This window comes from Petromyzon marinus, chromosome 31 (assembly GCF_048934315.1).
Source record: "Petromyzon marinus isolate PM22_M1 ecotype Great Lakes invasive population chromosome 31, UKy_Petmar_22M1.pri1.0, whole genome shotgun sequence".
Lineage (NCBI taxonomy): Eukaryota > Metazoa > Chordata > Hyperoartia > Petromyzontiformes > Petromyzontidae > Petromyzon > Petromyzon marinus.
Genome location: NC_133697.1, coordinates 11030363 through 11051981, shown reverse-complemented (window position 1 = coordinate 11051981; position 21619 = coordinate 11030363). Strand labels below are relative to the sequence as shown.

Genomic DNA, 21619 nt, shown 5'->3' with positions numbered 1-21619 from the left:
GAATGTCCACGTGGCAAGCCACTTCGTCAAGCTATGATTGGTGGCCAAGTCGCTTCTGAAAAAAGAGATAGACGGTATAGCTCAGTTGGCCTTACTTGGTAAAATAAATATAAATTTAACTTTTAATATCGGCCCCGAAGCTGCTTATATCCGCTCTTCCATTAAAAAAGATGCGGTACCAACGGATAAACATCCAGGGGCATGGCATCACTCCCAAGCTGTAACTATCAAACACACTTTTCTCATGTAGCCCATGGGACAGAGTGGACATTTGTATACCACCCACTAAAGTTAGCAAAACATCCCGAGTACTGTACCGATTTATTTATATGTATGTTGAACTTCGTTCGCTCAGTACATAGCTAACCGTGATAATTAATAATAATTATTAGATAACTCACTCATTTGGAATGGTTATCACATAATTTACTGTTATTGACCACATCAATAAATTGGAATCTCAAATGTTATGCCACCTCGGTTGGGACGGAATATCTGGGCCCATGGACTAACCAGGATGCTGCTATGGTGTAAGTTGAAACAATGGGTAAGGTTTATTAACCACTCCTCCCCCTTGCCTCTGTTCACTCAGCAGTACAAATGGGTGCACCGATTATTCGAGGTCGCGTTCGTGCGGTGGCGTAAAGTGTGGGTACTGCCACCTCTTCCAGAATGTCTGGTCCAGCGTCGTATAGAATATGCCAAACACCCCTCTCGAGGGAGATAACTTGATTCTCGAGCTCTGTAAAGCGCCCTCTAGTGGAGGTAATGGGACAAGTCATTGAGTTGCTCCACTTTCACATTGAAATGTTAATTATGTATGTTGAACTTCTTTCGCACTATACGATGTTGGATGATAGTGATTATGTGTTAACATCATGAACCATGATGTAAATACTTCTGGATGAAGACCACCCCACACCATCACTCACGGTCACGCGATGTTTCATTCTGTCTTGCATACAAGCTCATTGCATCGCTTCCATCTCTACTCTGGTAGGACACGTTGGTCTCTCTCGTGGTGTCCCCTCCAAGCACACTTATTTTCCTTAACAGTGAATGTCTCAAACCTGCGTATGTTCTCTGATCCGTGTGTTCCTCTTGCAGTGTCATTCCTCTGTGCAGGTTTCCGCTTTTGTTCCAACTTCTACGTCAATGTCCGTAATTCAATCCATGTCATGGCAGGTAATATAAACTACTTGAGAACGCTCTTCGTAAAACACATTTGTATGTTTTTCACCGTCACATTCATTTTTCCAAAAAGCACTCCATCCTGCTCTTTTCACCCAACTTTATTTCACCATTAAAATCCCAAACCGCCCATAAATTGTCCAAGGCACAGTTCAGTATACATATTCAGCTGCGTTTTCCACTCGTGTTTCACCAACAATTACTTCATGTAAATTTGTTATGAAGATGGTGTTGATGGCGATACTGGGAGTGATTTGTGATTGATGGTGGTGCTGCAGCTGCTGGGAGGATTATATTAGTGATATTTGTCGTGGGTAATGACTAAAATATCACTAGTACTGGTAATGAATTATGTTGTGGTGGTGCTGTTGCTAATGATTATTGATTTTCTGTATATTTTGTAATTATTGAATGGTTATGATTAAATTTGACCACAATTTTAATTAAGCAAACCCCTGACATTTCATCAACGCACCACCCAAGCCTAACTCTCATTCACTCTCCCTTTGCCACGGCCTCTGCACCATTTAGCCTTTGCCAATTCATTAGGCGAAGCGAGGACGAGCCGTGCTTCGCTCGAGGGGGCTCTTCACGTGATCCCTGGAGCGTGTCTCCCTCGCCATGCGCGCGACACACCAATGTCCCGGGCTCCTGCCGTCTCACGCGCGCGGTGCCATCATCAATAAGTGATGCGCGGCTCCGTGCAAAAAGGTCCCTTTCTAACTTTCACCCGCAAATTAAATATTAATGATCTTTCCGAGCAACGCTTTCTATCCCTCGCCGATGAGTACAGCTCTCTCTCCTCGTCTTTAATTCATCATTTCCTCCCGCTTGTTTCTCTAAATATATATATTTTTACACACGTGCTATATCCCTTATCTAAACGTAGCAGATGCTTTGTTTCACGTTCGCAGATGAATCTCCACTTTTCTCAGAAGTCAATCTCGCTTGCCACGGTATCCCTAATTAAATGGGGCAGATATACGTAGTCGTAGTTAAACAGATGGACGATGATCGTCTCAACCGCTGGCAACTCCGGAGCAAGTGGTAGAAACCCACGATCAAATTTCATACACCAAGGATCATCGTCCTCTTAATTAAGCTTACCAACTACCATAGTATATTGACTTACCATTGAGAAAGAAGGTCACCAGATTATGCATATTTCAGCGACCACAAACGGATTATGAAGCTGTTGGGCCAAAATTAACCTTGAAAGGAATTTTTGGTTTAGTTTAAAAGCCTGTTGTTTTAGTCTTGCCAATCCTTCATATACAATTTCTATATGCTTTATAATCTTGCCATAATCTCTTGTGTAGCTTTGTCCGGCTCAAGCCCTCTTACTTTTCTCAACAGTTTACGTGATGGCGGCCGTTGGTCGAGACTGATGGGAGTGCCAGCCAAAAGAGGAAAGATGCCACGAGAACGTCCAACACAAAGGTGGGGTGATGAGATTACCTTGTTTGCAGAAGCTAGATTGATTGTTGCATTACAACCCGAACGACCCCCAGGGCTGATGGCGGCTTGGGGAGGCCTTCATCCAGCAGTGAATGAGCTTGCATCTTATCCACGGCTGACCTCAAACGGATCTTAAGGGCGGCGCGCGTTGCAAACAAATTTACTCGCGTCTTGTAATGAGCATATTACAAACGCTTGACAAATCTGTAGCAAAACCTTACATGACCCCCCCCTCCCCCGTGGTTTATTGCCATTGCATGTAATACTATAATTGTAGGGATTTTTGGTTGAAGGCGAGCCAATAATCCCGAACAATTGCCCAACTTCACTTACGACCAAGGGCGGAGCCAGGATTTCAGTCCGCGGTGACATTCAACAAATTTTAATTTCAAGAATGATTAGAGTCAGGCTGAACTAGACGCCATCGGTTGGCGACACTCTGACAATGCAGTTGCACGGAGTCCGCCAGACCGAGTGTCGTACACTTATACGCAGAATGTCACCCGTCACCCCCCTGGCTCCGCCCCTGCTTACGACGTTACCCTGCAAACAATGTCCGCCAGATATTGGGACTCAAACAGTGAGGGAAAAAAGTATGATCCCCTACTGATTTTGTACGTTTGCCCACTGACACAGAAATGATCAGTCTATAATTTTAATGGTAGGTTTATTTGAAAAGTGAGAGACAATAAGAAAAAAACCAGAAAAACGCATGTCAGAAATGTTATAAATTGATTTGCATTTTAATGAGGGAAATAAGTGTTTGACCCTCTGCAAAACATGACAGTACTTGGTGGCAAAACCCTTGTTGGCAATCAGAGGTCGGACGTTTCTTGTAGTTGGCCACCAGGTTTGCACACATCTCAGGAGGGATTTTGTCCCACTCCTCTTTGCAGATCTTCTCCAAGTCATTAAGATTGAGGCTGACGTTTGGCAACTCGAACCTTCAGCTTCCTCCACAGATTTTCTATGGGATTAGGGTCTGGAAACTGGCTAGGCCACTCCAGGACCTTAATGTGCTTCTTCTTGAGCCACTCCTTTGTTGCCTTGGCAGTGTTTTGGGTCATTGTCATGCTGGAATACCCATCCACGACCCATTTTCAATGCCCTGGCTGAGATAAGGTTCTTACCCAAGATTTGACGGTACATGGCCCCGTCCATCGTCCCTTTGATGCGGTGAAGTTGTCCTGTCCCCTTAGCAGAAAAACACCCCCAAAGCATGTTTCCACTTCCATGTTTGACGGTGGGGATGGTGTTCTTGGGGGTCATAGGCAGCATTCCTCCTCCAAACACGGCAAGTTGAGTTGATGCCAAAGCACTCCATTTTGGTCTCATCTGACCACAACTTTCACCCAGTTGTCCTCCGAATCATTCAAATGTTCATTGGCAAACTTCAGACGGGCGTGTATGTGCTTTCTTGAGCAGCAAGACATTGCGGGCGTTGCAGGATTTCAGTCCTTCACGGCGTAGTGTGTTACCAATTTTCTTGGCGACTATGGTTCCACAGCTGCCTCGAGATCATTGACAAGATCCTCCCGTGTAGTTCTGGGCTGATTCCTCACCGTTCTCATGATCATTGCAACTCCACGAGGTGAGATCTTGCATGGAGCCCCAGGCCGAGGGAGATTGACAGTTTTGTTTCTTCCATTTGCAAATAATCACACCAATTTGTCACCTTCTCACCAAGCTGCTTGGCAATGATCTTGTAGCCCGTTCCAGCCTTGTGTAGATCTACAATCTTGTCCCTGACATCATTGGAGAGCTCTTTGGTATTGTCCATGGTGGAGAGTTTGGAATCTGATTTATTGCTTCTGTGGACAGGTGTCTTTTATACAGGTAACAAGCTGAGATTAGGAGCACTCCCTTTAAGTGTGCTCCTAATCTCAGCTCGTTACCTGTATAAAAGACACCTGGGAGCCATAAATCTCTTATCGAGGGGGTCAAATGCTTATTGCCCTCGTTAAAATGCAAATCAATTTATAACATTTTTGACATGCGTTTCTGGATTTTTTTATTTTCTCACTTTTCAAATAAACTTACCATTAAATTATAGACTGAATTTCTTTGTCAGTGGGCAAACGTACAAAATCAGCAGGGGATCAAATAGTTTTTTCCCTTACTGTACTTTCTCAGTAACTTAAAAAGGCTGCCAACAATTTTTTTAGTTCTTAACAAGCACTAATAAACTTGGAAATGTATAATCAGCAATGGTTGAGGGCCAATAGTGATGATTTAGAAACGGGTCACTGTGTAAAATGTTACTGTTACAGTAGTTTTGTAATGCAGGAAAACTTGATGGAAGTTTTCCTCCCAAAACACATGATCACAGTTAAAGCTCAACAATTAAAAGATCAAGAGCCAGGCGCTGCTCTATAACCATGTTTATTAATCAGATATCACAAAAATCCTCAATAGCAATATGGTTCAGGTTGTATACAGTATTTATATTGTAATTTTGATCACGAAATACTCAAATACGAGTCACGTATGCCCCCCCCACCTACAATTTCAAGACCCACCTCTGAATCCAATGTATCCAGTCTTCTATTTGCAGTATCAAAAATGGGTGCAAATGAAAATATATTAATATGCTAGTGTGCATTTTATTTCTCTCAAACGCTTTGAGAACCCCTGTTGTACTTGACTATGGACTTCGTTTAACTTTTAAACTTAAGTTGGACCATTTATGCTACAGCACATTCGTTCTTATGAGAAAGTTTGGGAAGAGACATGCAAAACTGATATCAGCTTGTGCTCACGTCTGTTGCGCTACATAGCAGCAGCACCAATGCAGACATACCATTTCAAATGTATGACACACTTAAAATGCATGTACATTTACTTAACAATTGCTGTAAGCACATCCAAGGTTATCACTAGAAAGCGATCTGCTTACATTCCATGGCAACTTTACATGTCATTACCTAAAAACAAAATCTTCACGCCCATAAACCATTGCATGCATTTTAAGCAAATTTCATAAATATTTAATACAAGCCACATCCACTTTTGCGCAATTTCAGTTCTTGAATATAGAGGCACCTGCAACCAAGTTACAAATAACTCAGTTTTTAGTTTAAGCAATATCCCTTGCAAACAATTGCTTTATATACTCCCAAGTTGTAAGCTGAGGGCACAAAATCTACTTCAGTTCCTAGTTCAGAAAATTACAAGCCTCCATTATCTGGAGACAGACTAAAGTGGCATGAAATTCTGAAGAAAGGCCGATTATATATAATTACAAAGGCAATACCATTTCTACACAGGAATACTGATGTTTGAAGGCAAAGACTTACAAAAAAAATAAAGTTAAACATGTCCGTTTGTTTAAATTTCACCTGCGTTCAAAGTGGACACTTTGCCCTTCATATTAGAATGGTTATGGGTAACTCGGCCCCCAAAAGTTATATAAAAGGAATTGCTGAAGAGTGGATGCAGCTTTACATAAACATTTTAAAGCACACTTTATTAATGTTTTCAAATTCAGTTCACAAAGGAAAAAAATACTTTTAAATCACAAATACCACTGATGCAACACTACCATGAAGTGTCCATAGTGCTCACGAACACTGAACGAGCACACAAAGGCACGTGACCAACAACAAAAAATACGCCGTTGTCCAAAGCAAATGAACCACCGCAAGCACACAAAACAAAACCATTATCAGGTTTAATGTTATGCAAAAGTATTTATTGAAAATTTTTAACTTGTACAACTTGGAATGGACTCAGTAGCAAATAACCAGACTTTAAAATTGTACAAGCCAGAAAGAATGCATCACAACCAAAAGTAAATATACAGGAGAAAAGAAAAACATCTGAAAATACAGTGAGGGAAAAAAGTATTTGATCCCCTGCTGATTTTGTACGTTTGCCCACTGACAAATAAATGATCAGTCTATAATTTTAATGGTAGGTTTATTTGAACAGTGAGAGACAGAATAACAAAATCCAGAAAAACGCATGTAAAAATTTTATAAATTGATTTGCATTTTAATGAGGGAAATAAGTATTTGACCCCCTCTCAATCAGAAAGATTTCTGGCTCCCAGGTGTCTTTTATACAGGTAACGAGCTGAGATTAGGAGCACACTTAAAGGGAGTGCTCCTAATCTCAGCTTGTTACCTGTATAAGAGACACCTGTCCACAGAAGCAATAAATCAGATTCCAAACTCTCCACCATGGCCAATACCAAAGATCTCTCCAAGGATGTCAGGGACAAGATTGTAGACCTACACAAGGCTGGAATGGGCTACAAGATCATTGCCAAGCAGCTTGGTGAGAAGGTGACAACAGTTGGTGCAATTATTCGCAAATGGAAGAAACACAAAAGAACTGTCAATCTCCCTCAGCCCGGGGCTCCATGCAAGATCTCACCTCGTGGAGTTGCAATGATCATGAGAACGGTGAGGAATCAGCCCAGAACTACACGGGAGGATCTTGTCAATGATCAGCTGGGACCATAGTCACCAAGAAAACAATTGGTAACACACTACGCCGTGAAGGACTGAAATCCTGTAGTGCCCGCAAGGTCCCCCTGCTCAAGAAAGCACATACACGCCCGTCTGAAGTTTGCCAATGAACATATGAATGATTCGGAGGACAACTGGGTGAAAGCGTTGTGGTCAGATGAGACCAAAATGGAGCTCTTTGGCATCAACTCAACTGGCCATGTTTGGAGGAGGAATGCTGCCTATGGAGAAGATCTGCAAAGAGTGGGACAAAATCCCTAATGAGATGTGTGCAAACCTGGTGGCCAACTACAAGAAACGTCTGACCTCTGTGATTGCCAACAAGGGTTTTGCCACCAAGTACTGTCATGTTTTGCAGAGGGGTCAAATACTTATTTCTCTCATTAAAATGCAAATCAATTTACAATATTTTTGACATGCGTTTTTCTGGATTTTGTTGTTATTCTGTCTCTCACTGTTCAAATAAACCTACAATTAAAATTATAGACTGATCATTTATTTGTCAGTGGGCAAACGTACAAAATCAGCAGGGGATCAAATACTTTTTTCCCTCACTGTATGAAACTTTCCACCCACCGTAATGAAGCGTAGTAGGTATAACTGTGGGTGAAGAATAGTAAAGGGTAATCCTCTTTATAACCTCTTACACAATAGTGCAAAGATGATACGATTACACTCACATAAGTCACCTCTCTGGAGAGGCTACATGAAGTAACATTCTCACAACGCCTCAGACCACCGAGATGGGAACACTACCCTAGACAAAGATACCAGCAACAACCCTGCGTGTGTTGCACCCGCCTCGGCATGTGGCCAACGACCTGGTGGCAGAGCACAGCCAACCTCGCAAAGCGCATCCACGTTGCGTGGCAACGCGCCAGTTAGTTCGTACGGGTGGCAATGGCCGTACGGCGGCGTAGGGGAGTGTGTAGGGGAACGGGAGACCAGGGGCACCAACCCCTTGCTCTAAAGCAGTGGCCAGCTGCCAAAAAGAAAAGATGGGGGGGGCAAGAGGGAGCCGTATGGTATCGTTTTTATACGAACATCCATGAGCTCAAACTTTTTAATGTGACCATTTTGTGTGGCGCAGAAAAGTAGTAAAGAAAAGAAAGGCAGTCATCCAAACTTGCACTTAGGGATGAGAGTAGGAAGGGGCTTGCAACGCAGAGACTTCACTTTGCGGTCATCATTTGTACAAATTCTGAAGAGAGAAAACATAGATTTCATTACAAAACACTGCAAATACCTCTGCCTGCAATATTTCAGTTTACTACTAAAGGACATCCACCACGACTTAAGGTCAACCAACAATGGTGACAGAAGTCGCAGTGACCGACCTTCGTAGTTGACTTGGCCGTCCCCGTCGATGTCGGCCTCGCGGATCATTTCGTCCACCTCCTCATCGGTCAGCTTCTCCCCGAGGTTTGTCATCACATGGCGGAGCTCAGCTGCACTGATGTAGCCATTCCCATCCTAATGACAGCACACACACACAAATTGCCTTTACAGGGCAACTGGCTGGGCAAACTCAAAGGTGCACTTGGAAATTAATGAAGCATGAATCTCTGCTGTAACTGCATGCAGTTTCCATGCTACTTTTACATGCTTTTTATCAGGTCCTCTTGCTTCCCTCCCTGCTGGCTGAATTGCCAAGTTGCACACAGCACTGCATTGGTTTAGAAACACATGCAATATGCTTTTAACAGTAACCGTGTCATAATGTGCAAGTGCGGACCAGAACTGGGTATAAAACCTTAAACTGCAAATGGTTGCAGATAGAACTAAATTGACATAGGAAAGTTACCTATGCTAGAATATGGATGTTGAATACTTTCGTTGTACATATTCGGTTTAAAAAAAAAACTTTAAAATAACTCCACTTTGTTACCAGCCATCTGTCAATTGAAAGTGTCATCTTATGAGCAAATACCTCCATTTATAGCCCTTTTAGGTAGATTTTGGTACAACCACAGGTCAGATCTTATTTCATATTTACTGCAAAGCCAAAAGCCTCCTCACATCCTTCTCGTGCATTTTCTGAGAACCATTGGGGGCAGATAAGGTTCAAGCAGACTCACCTTGTCAAAGACCCGAAAGGCCTCACGAATCTCCTCCTCGCTGTCCGTATCCTTCATCTTCCTAGCCATCATGGTGAGGAACTCTGGGAAGTCGATCGTACCATTGCCTGAAAAAGCAACCAAAATGTCAGATGTGGAGATGGCCATCCACATCATACCATATGCACAGTAACTTGTCAAAGATAATGGGGACGTCTCTAATCCATTGCCAAGTCTGCACATTCTATGCAACAATGAGGAAGCCCAATGAAGCGTAATTTGATACACTATATTGCAGGCCGTTACAAAATGGGGGTATAATATAAATGCTCGTCTACTTCGCAGGCACTAAAGGCAGGCCTAACAGCTGCATAGTGGCTACGCAATTCAAAGCCTGTGGAAAACCACAAGCGTAAGTGTACACCGAAACTGCCACATCACCTTCTCAATGTGTTTACCTGAGATTTACGAGTCTTGGAGAAACACTGCATTGAGCAGAGCAGGTTGCAGGCTACCGAGACTCAAATATGTTCAACAGCTCCCAAAAATAAATTTTCCCCTTAAATGCACGAGATAAAGCTGTGCGCAGATGACAACTGATTTTACACACCTCTAACCACCACCAGCTTCAATTAAGTAACTGGCACAGCCAGGATCCAGTTTTGACCCCCCAAGGACAGCAGTCTCTAAAGCTGTCCAAAATCCACTTCTGCCATGAACGCGTGTGCTTCCGGGCCAGAGATGGCAAGCAGTAAGCAGGGGGGGGGGGCATGATTATTGGGTGTAGTGGAGCCTGTACCGTCGGCGTCCACCTCGTTGATCATGTCCTGCAGCTCTGCCTCGGTGGGATTTTGGCCCAGCGAGCGCATCACCGTGCCCAGCTCCTTGGTGGTGATGGTGCCATCGCCGTCCTTGTCGAAAAGCGAGAACGCCTCCTTGAACTCTGCGGGGAGGAGGGCAGTGACGGCAGAGTTGGCTCAGGGGGTGGGGGTTGGGACCGCGGAGGGGGGAGGGCAAGGGTGAGTGAGCGAGTGCGGTTGCTGGAGGGGGGGGAAGTTGGGTGGGCGTGCAGCTTTTATGAGCAGTAAAAACTTCGCGTGCAAACTCGTGGTCTGGACTATGGATCCAAGGACATAAAAGGGCCGTTTGTTCACCGCTGTAACTAATTCAGGCGATACATTTCAGAAAATACACTAACGTTACGCAGGACAAGAACGTTTTTTTAGGTTTATTACAATGGTCTAATATTAAAATCACCGCTGGCATAACTGTCGTAATTGAGAAAAACAAAACACCTGATCATAAAATAAATATTGAAGAATGAATGCTGCATGTTAAAAAGTATGCACTTTCTTAGTCTGTGGTAAGTTTGAAAAAGGTGGCAGACGACTGACTGGACTTTTGCAAAATTCATGTCCGGACACCACGTGCGATTTTTACCTGCAATCTGCTCTTCAGTCAGCTGATCGGCCTGCAGCACAAAAATTACATGTACACGCAATTTAAAACACTCCTGTTTTTTTTTCCCAGAAAATGTAACGATTCATGCGACTAACTTTTGATACATTTGCAGTAAAGTATAATTATTAATAGGTTTACACGCGAGCCGGCAGAGGCTTGTTAACCCCCCCACCCCCCTTTGCCGCACCCAGCCAAGTCTTATGAATGGCGTTCACACGCAGGTAATGTAAGAGTCAACCAGGGAGCGGATATAAAACATAAGGCCTATTAACGTGTTCACGTTACTTAACAGTAAAGCCATTTTCTACTCCCCCCCCCCCCAATTAAAAAAACGCGGCTAAGTATGTATATATGAAATGTGACCTAGTTTCGTCCATGGTGATATTCTGACTACCTTATTTAGCAAACATACACAGCAGCGGTACAAGCTGGGGGTTTTAGCCTCGATAGACGACAAAATACTACTTGTAAAGAGTAAGCTGAAAACGCTCTTCACACGCATACCACATGTGTGACACGACACATATTACACATTGCTGCTTGAACTAAAGTTATCATGTCATGCAGGAAGCCAACGCATACCTCGACTGACCCAACCCTTAGAAAGAAAAAAGTCAAGTTGGCTTACGGCTCTCCCCTCCACGCCTTGTTGGTCATGGGGGGAGGGGGGTGCTTAACCATACTTCACCGCTCCGGTCAACCCGTTGGTGAAGAGGGGGAGGGATGGACAAGGCAACTTTCGATATCAATCTCCACTGACGTTAGCCGTGGCCTTCAATCAAACGCTACACAGTCCCCCCCGGTTCATTGCGCAACGGTGCTAACCCATCGACTGCCAACACCCCACAACCCTTAGCTATCAATAAATCCACCTGCACAAAACTTACCTTCAACACACATATGCTGCAATTAAGACACGCGCGACACTGCTAATGACCCAAGGTGTGGGAATAGTCACAGTTTTATACTCTTGCACGTGCACTGCGAAGTTGCTACGTAAGTTTACCCTAATAATGAAGAACGTGTACAATCCGTAGACACGCATTCAACATTAGCCAAACATGTGGTCACTTGATATTTGATTAAGTCAGTTTTGGCGAATAAAACGATAGTCAAGTGCTGTTAAGAGAGTACCACATGATGGCAAAAGTGGTGGTGGCGTGTGGTCAGAACCACGCCCGTCCACCTTTGTCTCTCTCCCTCAGTACCGATGTATTATATACACTACACCGGGTACTCGTTTTATGATCGAGTCAAATATAAGGTGAAGTCCCAGGACCGGTTTAAGATATCACTCGCCACTGACGCCGATCGTGGCTGGGAATCGAACCCAGGATGGGCCGGGTTCTTATCGCAGTGCGCTAACCATTGCGCCACCGATCCTCTCACGGCAGCAACTACACACATGTACCCAATACACGCGCGTATGTTTAATGTAGAAACGCGCCGTAACATGCGGGTGTCGCGTTATGGTCGAACTGGGGCGTGGACGTTTCGTTTCCTTAATAACAAAAATGTAAATATATTTTAAATTTTGTTCGTCGACGGGCGAGACGCAAGAAAATCCCGCCAAAATACCAACCGTCGACCCACCACCTGTTGTTAACGCGCTAAGAATATTACCTCAACAGCCTCCGTTTTGTAAAGTATTTTTTTTAAATCTAACTTTCTTTTTAAAAAAAAACAACGACGCTGTAACCGTCAAAGACGCGGCCAAATCGATCGCGGTCGTGACGCCACAAATAACTGAGGTAAAACATTTTTTTCAACCAAAAAAATCCCCTCCGTACTTTGAAAACATCTATACGTATCGTCGACATCGTTAAGTAAAAGTTAGTACCAGCACCGCGAGAACTTACCATTTTTTTTAGTTCTTTGAGCTTTCTTTTTCTTAAAATTTATTTCGTGTTGTGCCCGAACTCTTCTCTTCTCTTCGCTTGCAAATCGTGGCTGTGAAGAAGAAGAATAATAATAAAAAAAGCCTCGTGGTCGCCTCAGCGCGTTCGCGACGCTGCGGGGAGGGCTGCTGTTAGACGCGGGCGGGCGGGGTGATTTTAAATCAAAAGCGACGAAGCGTCGCGGAGCTGATGAATACGGCGACGGTGGGAAAAAAAAAGATATTAACTTAGTTTAAAGAAATGAAGAGAAACGGGGAGAAAAAAACCCTCCGCGCTAAGCCTTTCCCCCTCACCGAGGCGACGCACTCTGTTTGCTCGGCGGCGGAGCGCGCGCTGATGTACGCGGTGATGTGGCCTCGGCTCGGCCGTTACGCGGCAGGATATCCGCGTGAGGAGGGGGAGGGGGGAGGGTAACGCGTTTGAATCGCGGCCTCTGATTGGCTGGGGGGTATCCGCAATGCGTCAAACGTCGGGGGGGGGGGGGGCCCGCGGGGGTGGCGCTATAAAGAGTCGCGCAGATCCGCTGGGCTCGCGCGATTCCCCCCCCGCCGCCGCCGCCGCTGACACAAGCGCACGCCTCCATAGCCTCCAATAGCAGCCGGCTCCCCCCACATAGCCCCGCAGCCTGGCCATAAACCCCTTACGGCCACAGAATCGCCTAGCGTCCCTAGCCCAGTGGTTTAGCCCCCTTATGAGCCCTATGGCTGTAGCCCAGCTCCCAATAGCAGCCGGCTCCCCCATATAGCCTGGCCATAAACCCTACATAACCCTGCAGCCAGCAAATAGTCAAACACCCAGCCCAGTGGTTTAGCCCCCTTATGAGCCCTATGGCTGTAGCCCAGCTCCAATAGCAGCCTGCTTCATATAGCCTGGCCTTAAACCCTACATAACCCTGCAGCCAGCAAATAGTCAAACACCCAGCCCAGTGGTTTAGCCCCCTTATGAGCCCTATGGCTGTAGCCCAGCTCCAATAGCAGCCGGCTCCCCCATATAGCCTGGCCATAAACCCTACATAACCCTGCAGCCAGCAAATAGTCAAACACCCAGCCCAGTGGTTTAGCCCCCTTATGAGCCCAATGGCTGTAGCCCAGCTCCAATAGCAGCCGGCTTCCCCATATAGCCTGGCCATAAACCCTACATAACCCTGCAACCAGCAAATAGTAAAACACCCAGCCCAGTGGTTTAGCCCCCTTATGAGCCCTATGGCTGTAGCCCAGCTCCAATAGCAGTCTGCTCCACCATATAGCCTGGCCATAAACCCTACATAACCCTGCAGCCAGTAAATAGTCAAACACCCAGCCCAGTGGTTTAGCCCCCTTATGAGCCCTATGGCTGTAGCCCAGCTCCAATAGCAGTCTGCTCCACCATATAGCTTGGCCTTAAACCCTACATAGCCCCGTCGCCACCGAATAGTCTAGCCCAGGGGGTCGGTAACCTGCGGTTCCGGAGCCACATGCGGCTCTTTAAGGACCATCTCGTGTTCACATGGATTGCGGCTCTTGAAAAATTGTTTTTTTCCTGAATTCGAAAAAAATTCTCTATTTTTATTTTGGTTGCCGACCCCTGGCCTAGCCCCTCCCAGCCCAATGTTTTAGCCGCCATATGACCCTATGCCTGTCGCCTATGGTCAGAGCAGACCATATAGCACCCCCCCCCCCCACGTAGCCTACTCCATATAGTCCAATAACCTTACCTCCAAATAACCACTGTAATCTAGGTCCATAATCGTCAAACTGCCTTTCCGCCATATAACTCACTTTAGCCTCCATGAAGCCCAACAGCATCCTCGTCTTCTGTTAATGCCAACTAGGGCTGAACGATTTGGTGAAAATATCTAATTGCGATTTTTCTGACAGATATTGCGATTTGATTTGTGATTACATTTTTTAAAGTCAAGCTTCAGTTCAATATTCACTGTGTAATAGATTTAAAACACGTGATGGAGCATTGCCACATGATACCATCAAAATAAGACCTGCTCTATATATTCTAATGCAAGGATGAGAACTTAAAATATATGAATTGCTTCCAACATGTATTTATTAAAAAATTTTAATTGAAATATAACAATCAAACATGGAACAATTGTTAAGTTAAATAAGTAATGTTATAATAAAAAATATTTTAAAAAATTCCAATAAGATTGTAATAGGACTTTTCAAATCGCAAAAAAATCGCAGCCTTTGCGATTTGCTAATCGCATTGTTTCAAATTGCGATTAAAATTTGAAATCGATTAATCGTTCAGCCCTAATGCCAACCTGCACCGACAAAGCGTGCTGAAGTATGATCAACTGACCTACGCAACGACTTGTAACATCCGCATGGAAGAGACGCATCATCCAGGCATGGGCCCCTCACCCAGCCAGCAGTGCATTGACAAAGATGGCTGTACATGTAGCGCACGTGTGTGTGTGTATATAGGCTATGGACTGAATGAGACACGAGTCCATAGCGTATGCTTGTGTGCCCTGTGTGTAACGTCATCATCAGCAGCCATGGCTAAAGCCACTGCTGGATAAACGCCTCCGCAATCCGTCGATAATTCACAATCTTGGGGATACAACCAGTCCCACCCATCAAGCTACCGGCACATGAGCCTGATCCCATCGCTCCATCTCTGTGGTGGGACAGACTTGTGAGCGTGTTTCCTTTTTCCACGGTCATCGTTCCTTCTCTCGACATATCCTGTCCCAATTCTACTTCCTCTTATGACAGTGTCTCTAATATATTATTTTCCGCTCCAATCTATACGTTCCTCTTTCTGCCTAGCAGTCTAATTTTAAACATGCGTCTCCCCGTTCTGCTTTGTGGACATTTCAACTCTTTTTTCGTTTTGTCTGTTTCTGATTGAAATGGCACAGCAGGTAATGTGCACAGAGAACTCCCCGCTCTTAAGGTAACATTGCTGTTACTTTTCACGAACAAGTTCCGTTTTCATATAGACGGCAACCTGCTCTGGTCTGCCTCTGTATTATGCATGATTACGTTAGCTTACCGAGGAGAGTCTGGCCGAGCCTCATATCTCTTTGCTAAGTTTTTGAAATCACTAGCAAAGGTTGCGTTTGTGTACATGTATTCCCAATTGAGTAAATCCTCACTTTGATCCCAATCCACTTTCAATAATTGCCCCCGGCATGTTCTCTAATGTCTTTTTTTTCTGCGGCGTCAGTAATTGTTTAGCGAGCTTGTTGAACGAAAATTTTCTGTATCTCTATTCGCCGGGTGGCTGTGACACGGCTGTAATCCAGCACTGTGGAGGCAACGAGGGTTGGTGGATCACATAAACGTTTTCAAACTCCCCGCGGGCGTCAATGTGCTATAACCCTGGCTTGCCACAAAGCAGTACACACACACACACAGAAAATGTGGACCCCACCTGTTCCATCTGTATGGGATAGCGTGTTGCTCCTTCGCACGCGTGCTGTTTTCAGATGCTCCAGGTTTTCTCCCACATGCGTGCACTACTTATTTGGCCGATAGCATCTAAATATATAGAGGACCGCAGACCTGAGGGCCGGATCATCACAGCGCGGCTGCTGCCTTCGCTGATTGTCTGTGGTTCTTTCATCGGGCTTCAGAGTCGTTCTCTATTAGTATGTTGAACTTATGTTGAACTTTTGTCGCACCGTACGTAGCCAACCGTGCTGATTGGAGGTGCGGGGGAAGGTCAGCAAACTAAACAGAGTGAGCGAATATTGTGGGCAGGGACACGAGGAGGTATTTATAGTGGGGGTGGCGACACAGAAGTCTAGTGATTTACGGGAGGCTTAAGTTGATTTAGATGTCCTCTACAGCATTCAGATACTGGTCCACGAACTAGATTCTGATAGTTGACATACACGTTTACTCATATTGAGGGAGCGGTGGCGCATTGGTTTGCGCTCTTTACCATAACGCCCAGCTACGTTTCTTCCATTCCTGACCACATACATCAGCATCAGTGGCGAGTGAAAGCGGAACTGTTTCTGCAGGCACCTCGCACAACTTCACCAACCTGACCACCGTGGTGAAGTATGCCCGAACAACTTCCAAAGCTGACACGGTGTGTGAAGGTCTCCATCCATCAGTACATTGACAAAAAAAACCACATTAAATGAATTAGTAAATAGATTTACCCATATACAGTACACTGTTCACTACCATGAGCCATGTTCAATCCACTGCTGGATGAAGGCCTTCTAAAACTGTCATCACCTGCTTCCATCTCCTCCGTGGACGTGTTCTCTCAGACGCGTTCCAATTATGCCTTGGCTAATCATCACTCATCCGTGATTAGTGTATCACGTGAGACACTCACGGGGTTTTTATATATGCTCGTGAACACGTTCAATTGCATACCCCGCTGATTGCTTAATGGCACTGACTTTTTTCTCAACAGGTGACGGAATATTGTGAAAGCGTTGGCGTCACATATTATCAAGAGAGAGTGGAGAGTTACAATATTTAACAAGTGTGTTGGAGATTTTGTGGTGCATATGTGGGGACTTTGGAATCAACTGCCTCTCAAATTTCTCCCATTTATGGTATGTATTTATAGATATTTTTACCCGGAAAATCTGTGCAACGGTGTCCAGGGATATCTGTTAATATTGCTTGGTTTATGTGGTCTATAACAACAATTACCGTATTATATTGATTATAACACGCATCCCTCCCTCCTCCCTACCTGTATTTTAGAGCACAAGCTTTGAAGGCGCGTCTTATAATCCGGTAGATCGGTGTGTGTATATATATGACCGTATTTGTATAACTTTATTGACAACGGTCACACATTTTGTGGTGCGTCTTACTTTCCGAAGGCTCTCGTAATCCATAGAATACGGTATGTATTTTTTAAATGACCATTTATGTGCTCGCCCGGGGAATGTTTCGGGGCACTTATATGTGCTCGGGATTACATAATGTACAATACCAATGACGTCACGGCGCTGAGCTGCATGGCACTGGAGGTGGGGGGGGGGAGATCCGGGCTGCGGTCATGGTGCTGATGATGATGGTGGTGGTGCTGAAAGTGGTGATGGAGGGGAGCGGTGGTGTAAGTGGTTAGCGAGCTGCTGCGCTACGAACCTGCTCACCCGAGTTCAATTCGCGCTCACGCAAGCCGACACCGGTGACGATTATTTGAACCGGTTCCTGGGCCTCCCCTATGTCGACTCAGCCTAAAATGAGTACCTGGTGCGGTGTGTAAATATCGTCACTAGGGAGACAAAGGCGGTCGGGCGTGGTGCTGGCCACCCACTCCCTCGTGTGCGATTCCAGCCTTTATAGGTGCTCGCTAACAGCACTTGCCCCTCCAGTCTGTAAAGGCTATACTGGGGATCTTTGTCTTCGATGTAGCTGTTGATTATGGTAGTGATGTTGGTGGTCATGATGGCGCTGATGATGATGGTGGTGGTGGTGGTGCCGATTTTGGTGACGGTGATGATGATTATGATGGTTGGTGGTAGCGGTGACAACAACGATGGAGGGATGATGGTTAATGATGCTGCTGTTGTTGTTGATGACACTTATATGTGAAGTTAGATGATTATGATGATGCACGTTATGGTTGATCATCTTGGTGGTGATGATTTATTCTACGAAACTCACAATATACGATTGTTATATTATTTACATCGATGTATTCACATGATATTGTGTTATCTTATGTTAATTTTCTTAACCCCGAAGGGGTGGAAGGGGGGGCCGGGGTGGAAGGGGAGGGCGGGGGCTGTGGTGGAGGGGGGGCTGGGGTGGGAGGGGAAGGCGGGGGCTGTGGTGGAGGGGGGGCTGTGGTGGAGGGGGGGGAGGGCGGGGGCTGTGGTGGAGGGGGGGGGGGGCGGGGTGGGAGGGGAGGGCGGGGGCTGTGGTGGAGGGGGGGGCCGGGGTGGGAGGGGAGGGCGGGGGCTGTGGTGGAGGGGGGAGCTTGGGGAGGAGGGGGGCGCGAGGGGGTCTGCAGTGCATCAGCACGGGAGGGGGGTCTCCAGTGGACGCGATCTGGTGGGGGGGGGGAAGGGTCGCATCTCCATTGAATCTCATCACTCAGCTCTCCCCACCCCTCCCCTTGCCTCTTCACCTCCGCTCCCCCACGAAGACAAAGATCCCCCTCATAGCCTTTAACAGACTGTTGGGGCAAGTGCTGTTCGCGAGCACCTATGTATGTTGCACTTCTTTCGCACCGTACGTAGCTAATCGTGCTAGCCGACACTGCACACGAGGGAGTGCGTGGCCAGCACCACGCTTTGTCTCTCCAGTGCTGATGCCTACACACCGTTTCCCCCACACATCCACCCCCCTCCCGCCACTTGGTGTATGCTGCGACAAATTGCGACGCTTTCCATTTGGTAGTTCAACACGGGAAGGGTGCAATAATAATTATCTTCGTCGTATTCCCTCTACTCAATGTGCGGACGTGGAACACAGGTGCGGAGCATGCTTCCGAGGTGCTGCTGGCTGTATTGGAACATCGTCTAAATATAAAACTAAACTGTGTTTTAGTTCACCAGGTATAAGGTCCACTGAGCTATATTAGAATATTATTTTCCGAAGCGACCGGGCTATCAGATATTACTCTCAACGAAGTAGCTTCCAATCACGTGGGCATGTATAGGAGCCAAGTACTCTAAACTGCACGTCGATTCTAATTGTGGGGTAAAATAAAAACCGGAGGACCCGGAGAAAATCCACACGATCACGCGGAGAACACGCAAACTCCAAATATACAGACGTCAGGAATAGGGGTCGAACCCAGGACCTCCTGTATACCAGACGAGCGAGTTAACATCTCCCCACCGCGGCGCCATCGCAGAACCCTGAGAGATTTCGACGGAACTGTGGGTTTGACCGTGGCTTGCCGCCACTGCTGCTGATGATGATGGTGCATATAGCACGATGGATTAATCGCACAACGAAGTGGTTATGGTGATTATAAACCACGGTATGCATTTATCGGGAGTGGTGCGTCCCCATTCTGCAGAGAAGACACGACGCAACACCCACGTGCGATATAATCAATTCTGGCACGTGCACCGCGTGCGCTACCCTAACGGAGTTATCTTCCCGTGTCGCGTTACTCCAATCTCATTCATTTGCGCCACTCTAACGACGGTTGCTTCCGTGGCGCGTGGCTGACGCTATCGTATCGCCCACCGGCCACGGTGAGATGTGTTGTGCATGTGGTTGTGCTGGGTGCGGACGTGTGTTTTTTTTCCGGGGTCGCTGACCATCTTATAGGCCTGGTTGAAATGAAGCCCAAGCTATCAGACATAGGTCACCGTTATCGTCCCGTGTATAACCATCGGTCTCCACTCTTTTTTCAAGAGGGTCCTGCATTGCATGTTTTTGTTGTTGTTTGTTGTTTGGTTTACTAAGATATCTTCGGTCATTTCATTATGAGTGTTTAGCGACACTCATACCCAAACTCCCCCCCCCCCCCCACGTGTGCGAGGGGGCAACACTGTATCCCGCACAGATGGGACGGATGATATTAGTGAGCCAGGAGGTTACGGCACCTCCTCGACCCCCCCCCCCTCCTCCCCCAACGGGAAGGAGGTTTGGCAAAAAAATGTTTTCGTGTGGTCCGCTGCGTCCGCAGTGCTGGGTTGCAGACGTGCGCCACCACCTCAACATTTCCTTGAGAAGGCCAGTCGGCCGAAACATCGAAATGTTTCTCCGCCATACGCAATTTTTTATATATATAAAAAGTTATTATACAGGTGTTCAGATGTTCAAACACCAAATAGACACCTATTGCAAGGCATCAGGTCTGCATTAACTACACATACTTGTGGTGTCACATGCAAACAACGATACTTTGATTATAATGTACGCATTGTCATTGAAACTGATTAGCCTACACCATAGGCAGTATTTTTTATGGCTTTGTCCTACCCGTGCTGTACATGGTGGTCCAGATGTCCTGTGACCCCGATCTCTAAGACGCAATGTGTTTGAAGCAAGGTTTTTTTTACAGAAATGCATATGCCAGGGGGGGGGGGGAGAAAAAAACATATTAAGGGGTCCAATGAAATCCGGGTCACAAGACATCTGGAACACCTTGTCGAGTGCAGACCAAAGGACGCCAAAAGGCGAAGAACATCACAAGGACAATGAAAACGCCAACGCATGAACAGTACACGACATCTATTGTGCCCGTTTCCTCCCCTCTACGTTACTATCGATATACAGCGCTGGCAACAACAACAACAACAACACACGTTTGCATATAGATACAACAATGTTCTTATTTTAAATCAAAATTGTCATTTATCCGAGCACTTGTCCAGGCTCAACAACGCCCTGCTTGGCTTTCCGAGTCGAACGAGTCCGGGCGCATTCCTGGCCGCCCCGTCCCACGCTCCGTGCTGGACAACAAAGAGAGGCGGCACAACAAAGAGAGGCTGGACAACAAAGAGAAGCGGCACAACAAAGAGAGGCGGCACAACAACGAGAGGCGGCACAACAACGAGAGGCGGCACAACAAAGAGAGGCGGCACAACAACGAGAGGCGGCACAGAAAGTTCGCTATTGTTGTACTGTATTACTATGGCTCCACGTCGACGCTCGCCAGACCTGTCAACTCGTCGCTATGAGTGCCCTACCTTATTACAGACCAATTCAGACCTCGATTGGTCACCCCCGTGCCCCCTTATAAATCTCAACGTTCATCCTACAAAGTCCCATCAAAAGGGAGTAACACAAACAGATAGACACGCATTACGTTACGAAACAAAAAACTGGTTTATGTATCAATTTTTAATAATTGGTGTCGATGTGCTACTTACTGTCTGTGACCTTGCATGCTGATGCTGCCGTGTGAATTTTTAGTTTTGCTCGTATTGAAACGGCTGTAACGCCGTATGGACCTGAAAACTCAATTTCCCTGTACAACAATACGGGTTAAAAACCATTGATGGGTTGACACGTTTATGTCTCCCGCGCGTCCTTGAAACGCGGTCATGTAAAACCCCAACATGCACGATGTCAGAAATAAAGTCTGCGGCCAGTGAAGCGAATTTAGTTTTTGTTTAACCGACAAACTAAAAAGTAAACAAACTTTTCTCTCAAACTAAAAGTCGTGGCGCGTTAGGCGTCACCCAGTG

General features: G+C 46.0%; 1 protein-coding gene across 3 annotated transcripts; it reads right to left on the bottom strand.

Moving 5' to 3' along the window:
- Positions 1-6318: 6318 nt before the first annotated feature.
- Positions 6319-12958, bottom strand: LOC116947843 (calmodulin-1). Of its 3 annotated transcripts, none has more exons than XM_032964042.2 (7): positions 12831-12958; positions 12499-12589; positions 10619-10649; positions 9978-10121; positions 9200-9306; positions 8459-8594; positions 6319-8322 (listed from the first exon to the last, which is right to left on the bottom strand). In XM_032964042.2, the coding sequence occupies exons 2-7, from the start codon at positions 12499-12501 to the stop codon at positions 8294-8296; spliced, it is 450 nt and encodes a 149-aa protein (XP_032819933.1). In that variant the 5' UTR covers positions 12502-12589; positions 12831-12958; the 3' UTR covers positions 6319-8293. The 3 variants fall into 3 exon arrangements, with proteins under 3 accessions (XP_032819933.1, XP_032819935.1, XP_032819934.1); XM_032964044.2 differs by having other exon boundaries at positions 12844-12862; XM_032964043.2 differs by lacking the exon at positions 12831-12958 and having other exon boundaries at positions 12499-12824.
- Between the last annotated feature and the right edge of the window lie 8661 nt (positions 12959-21619).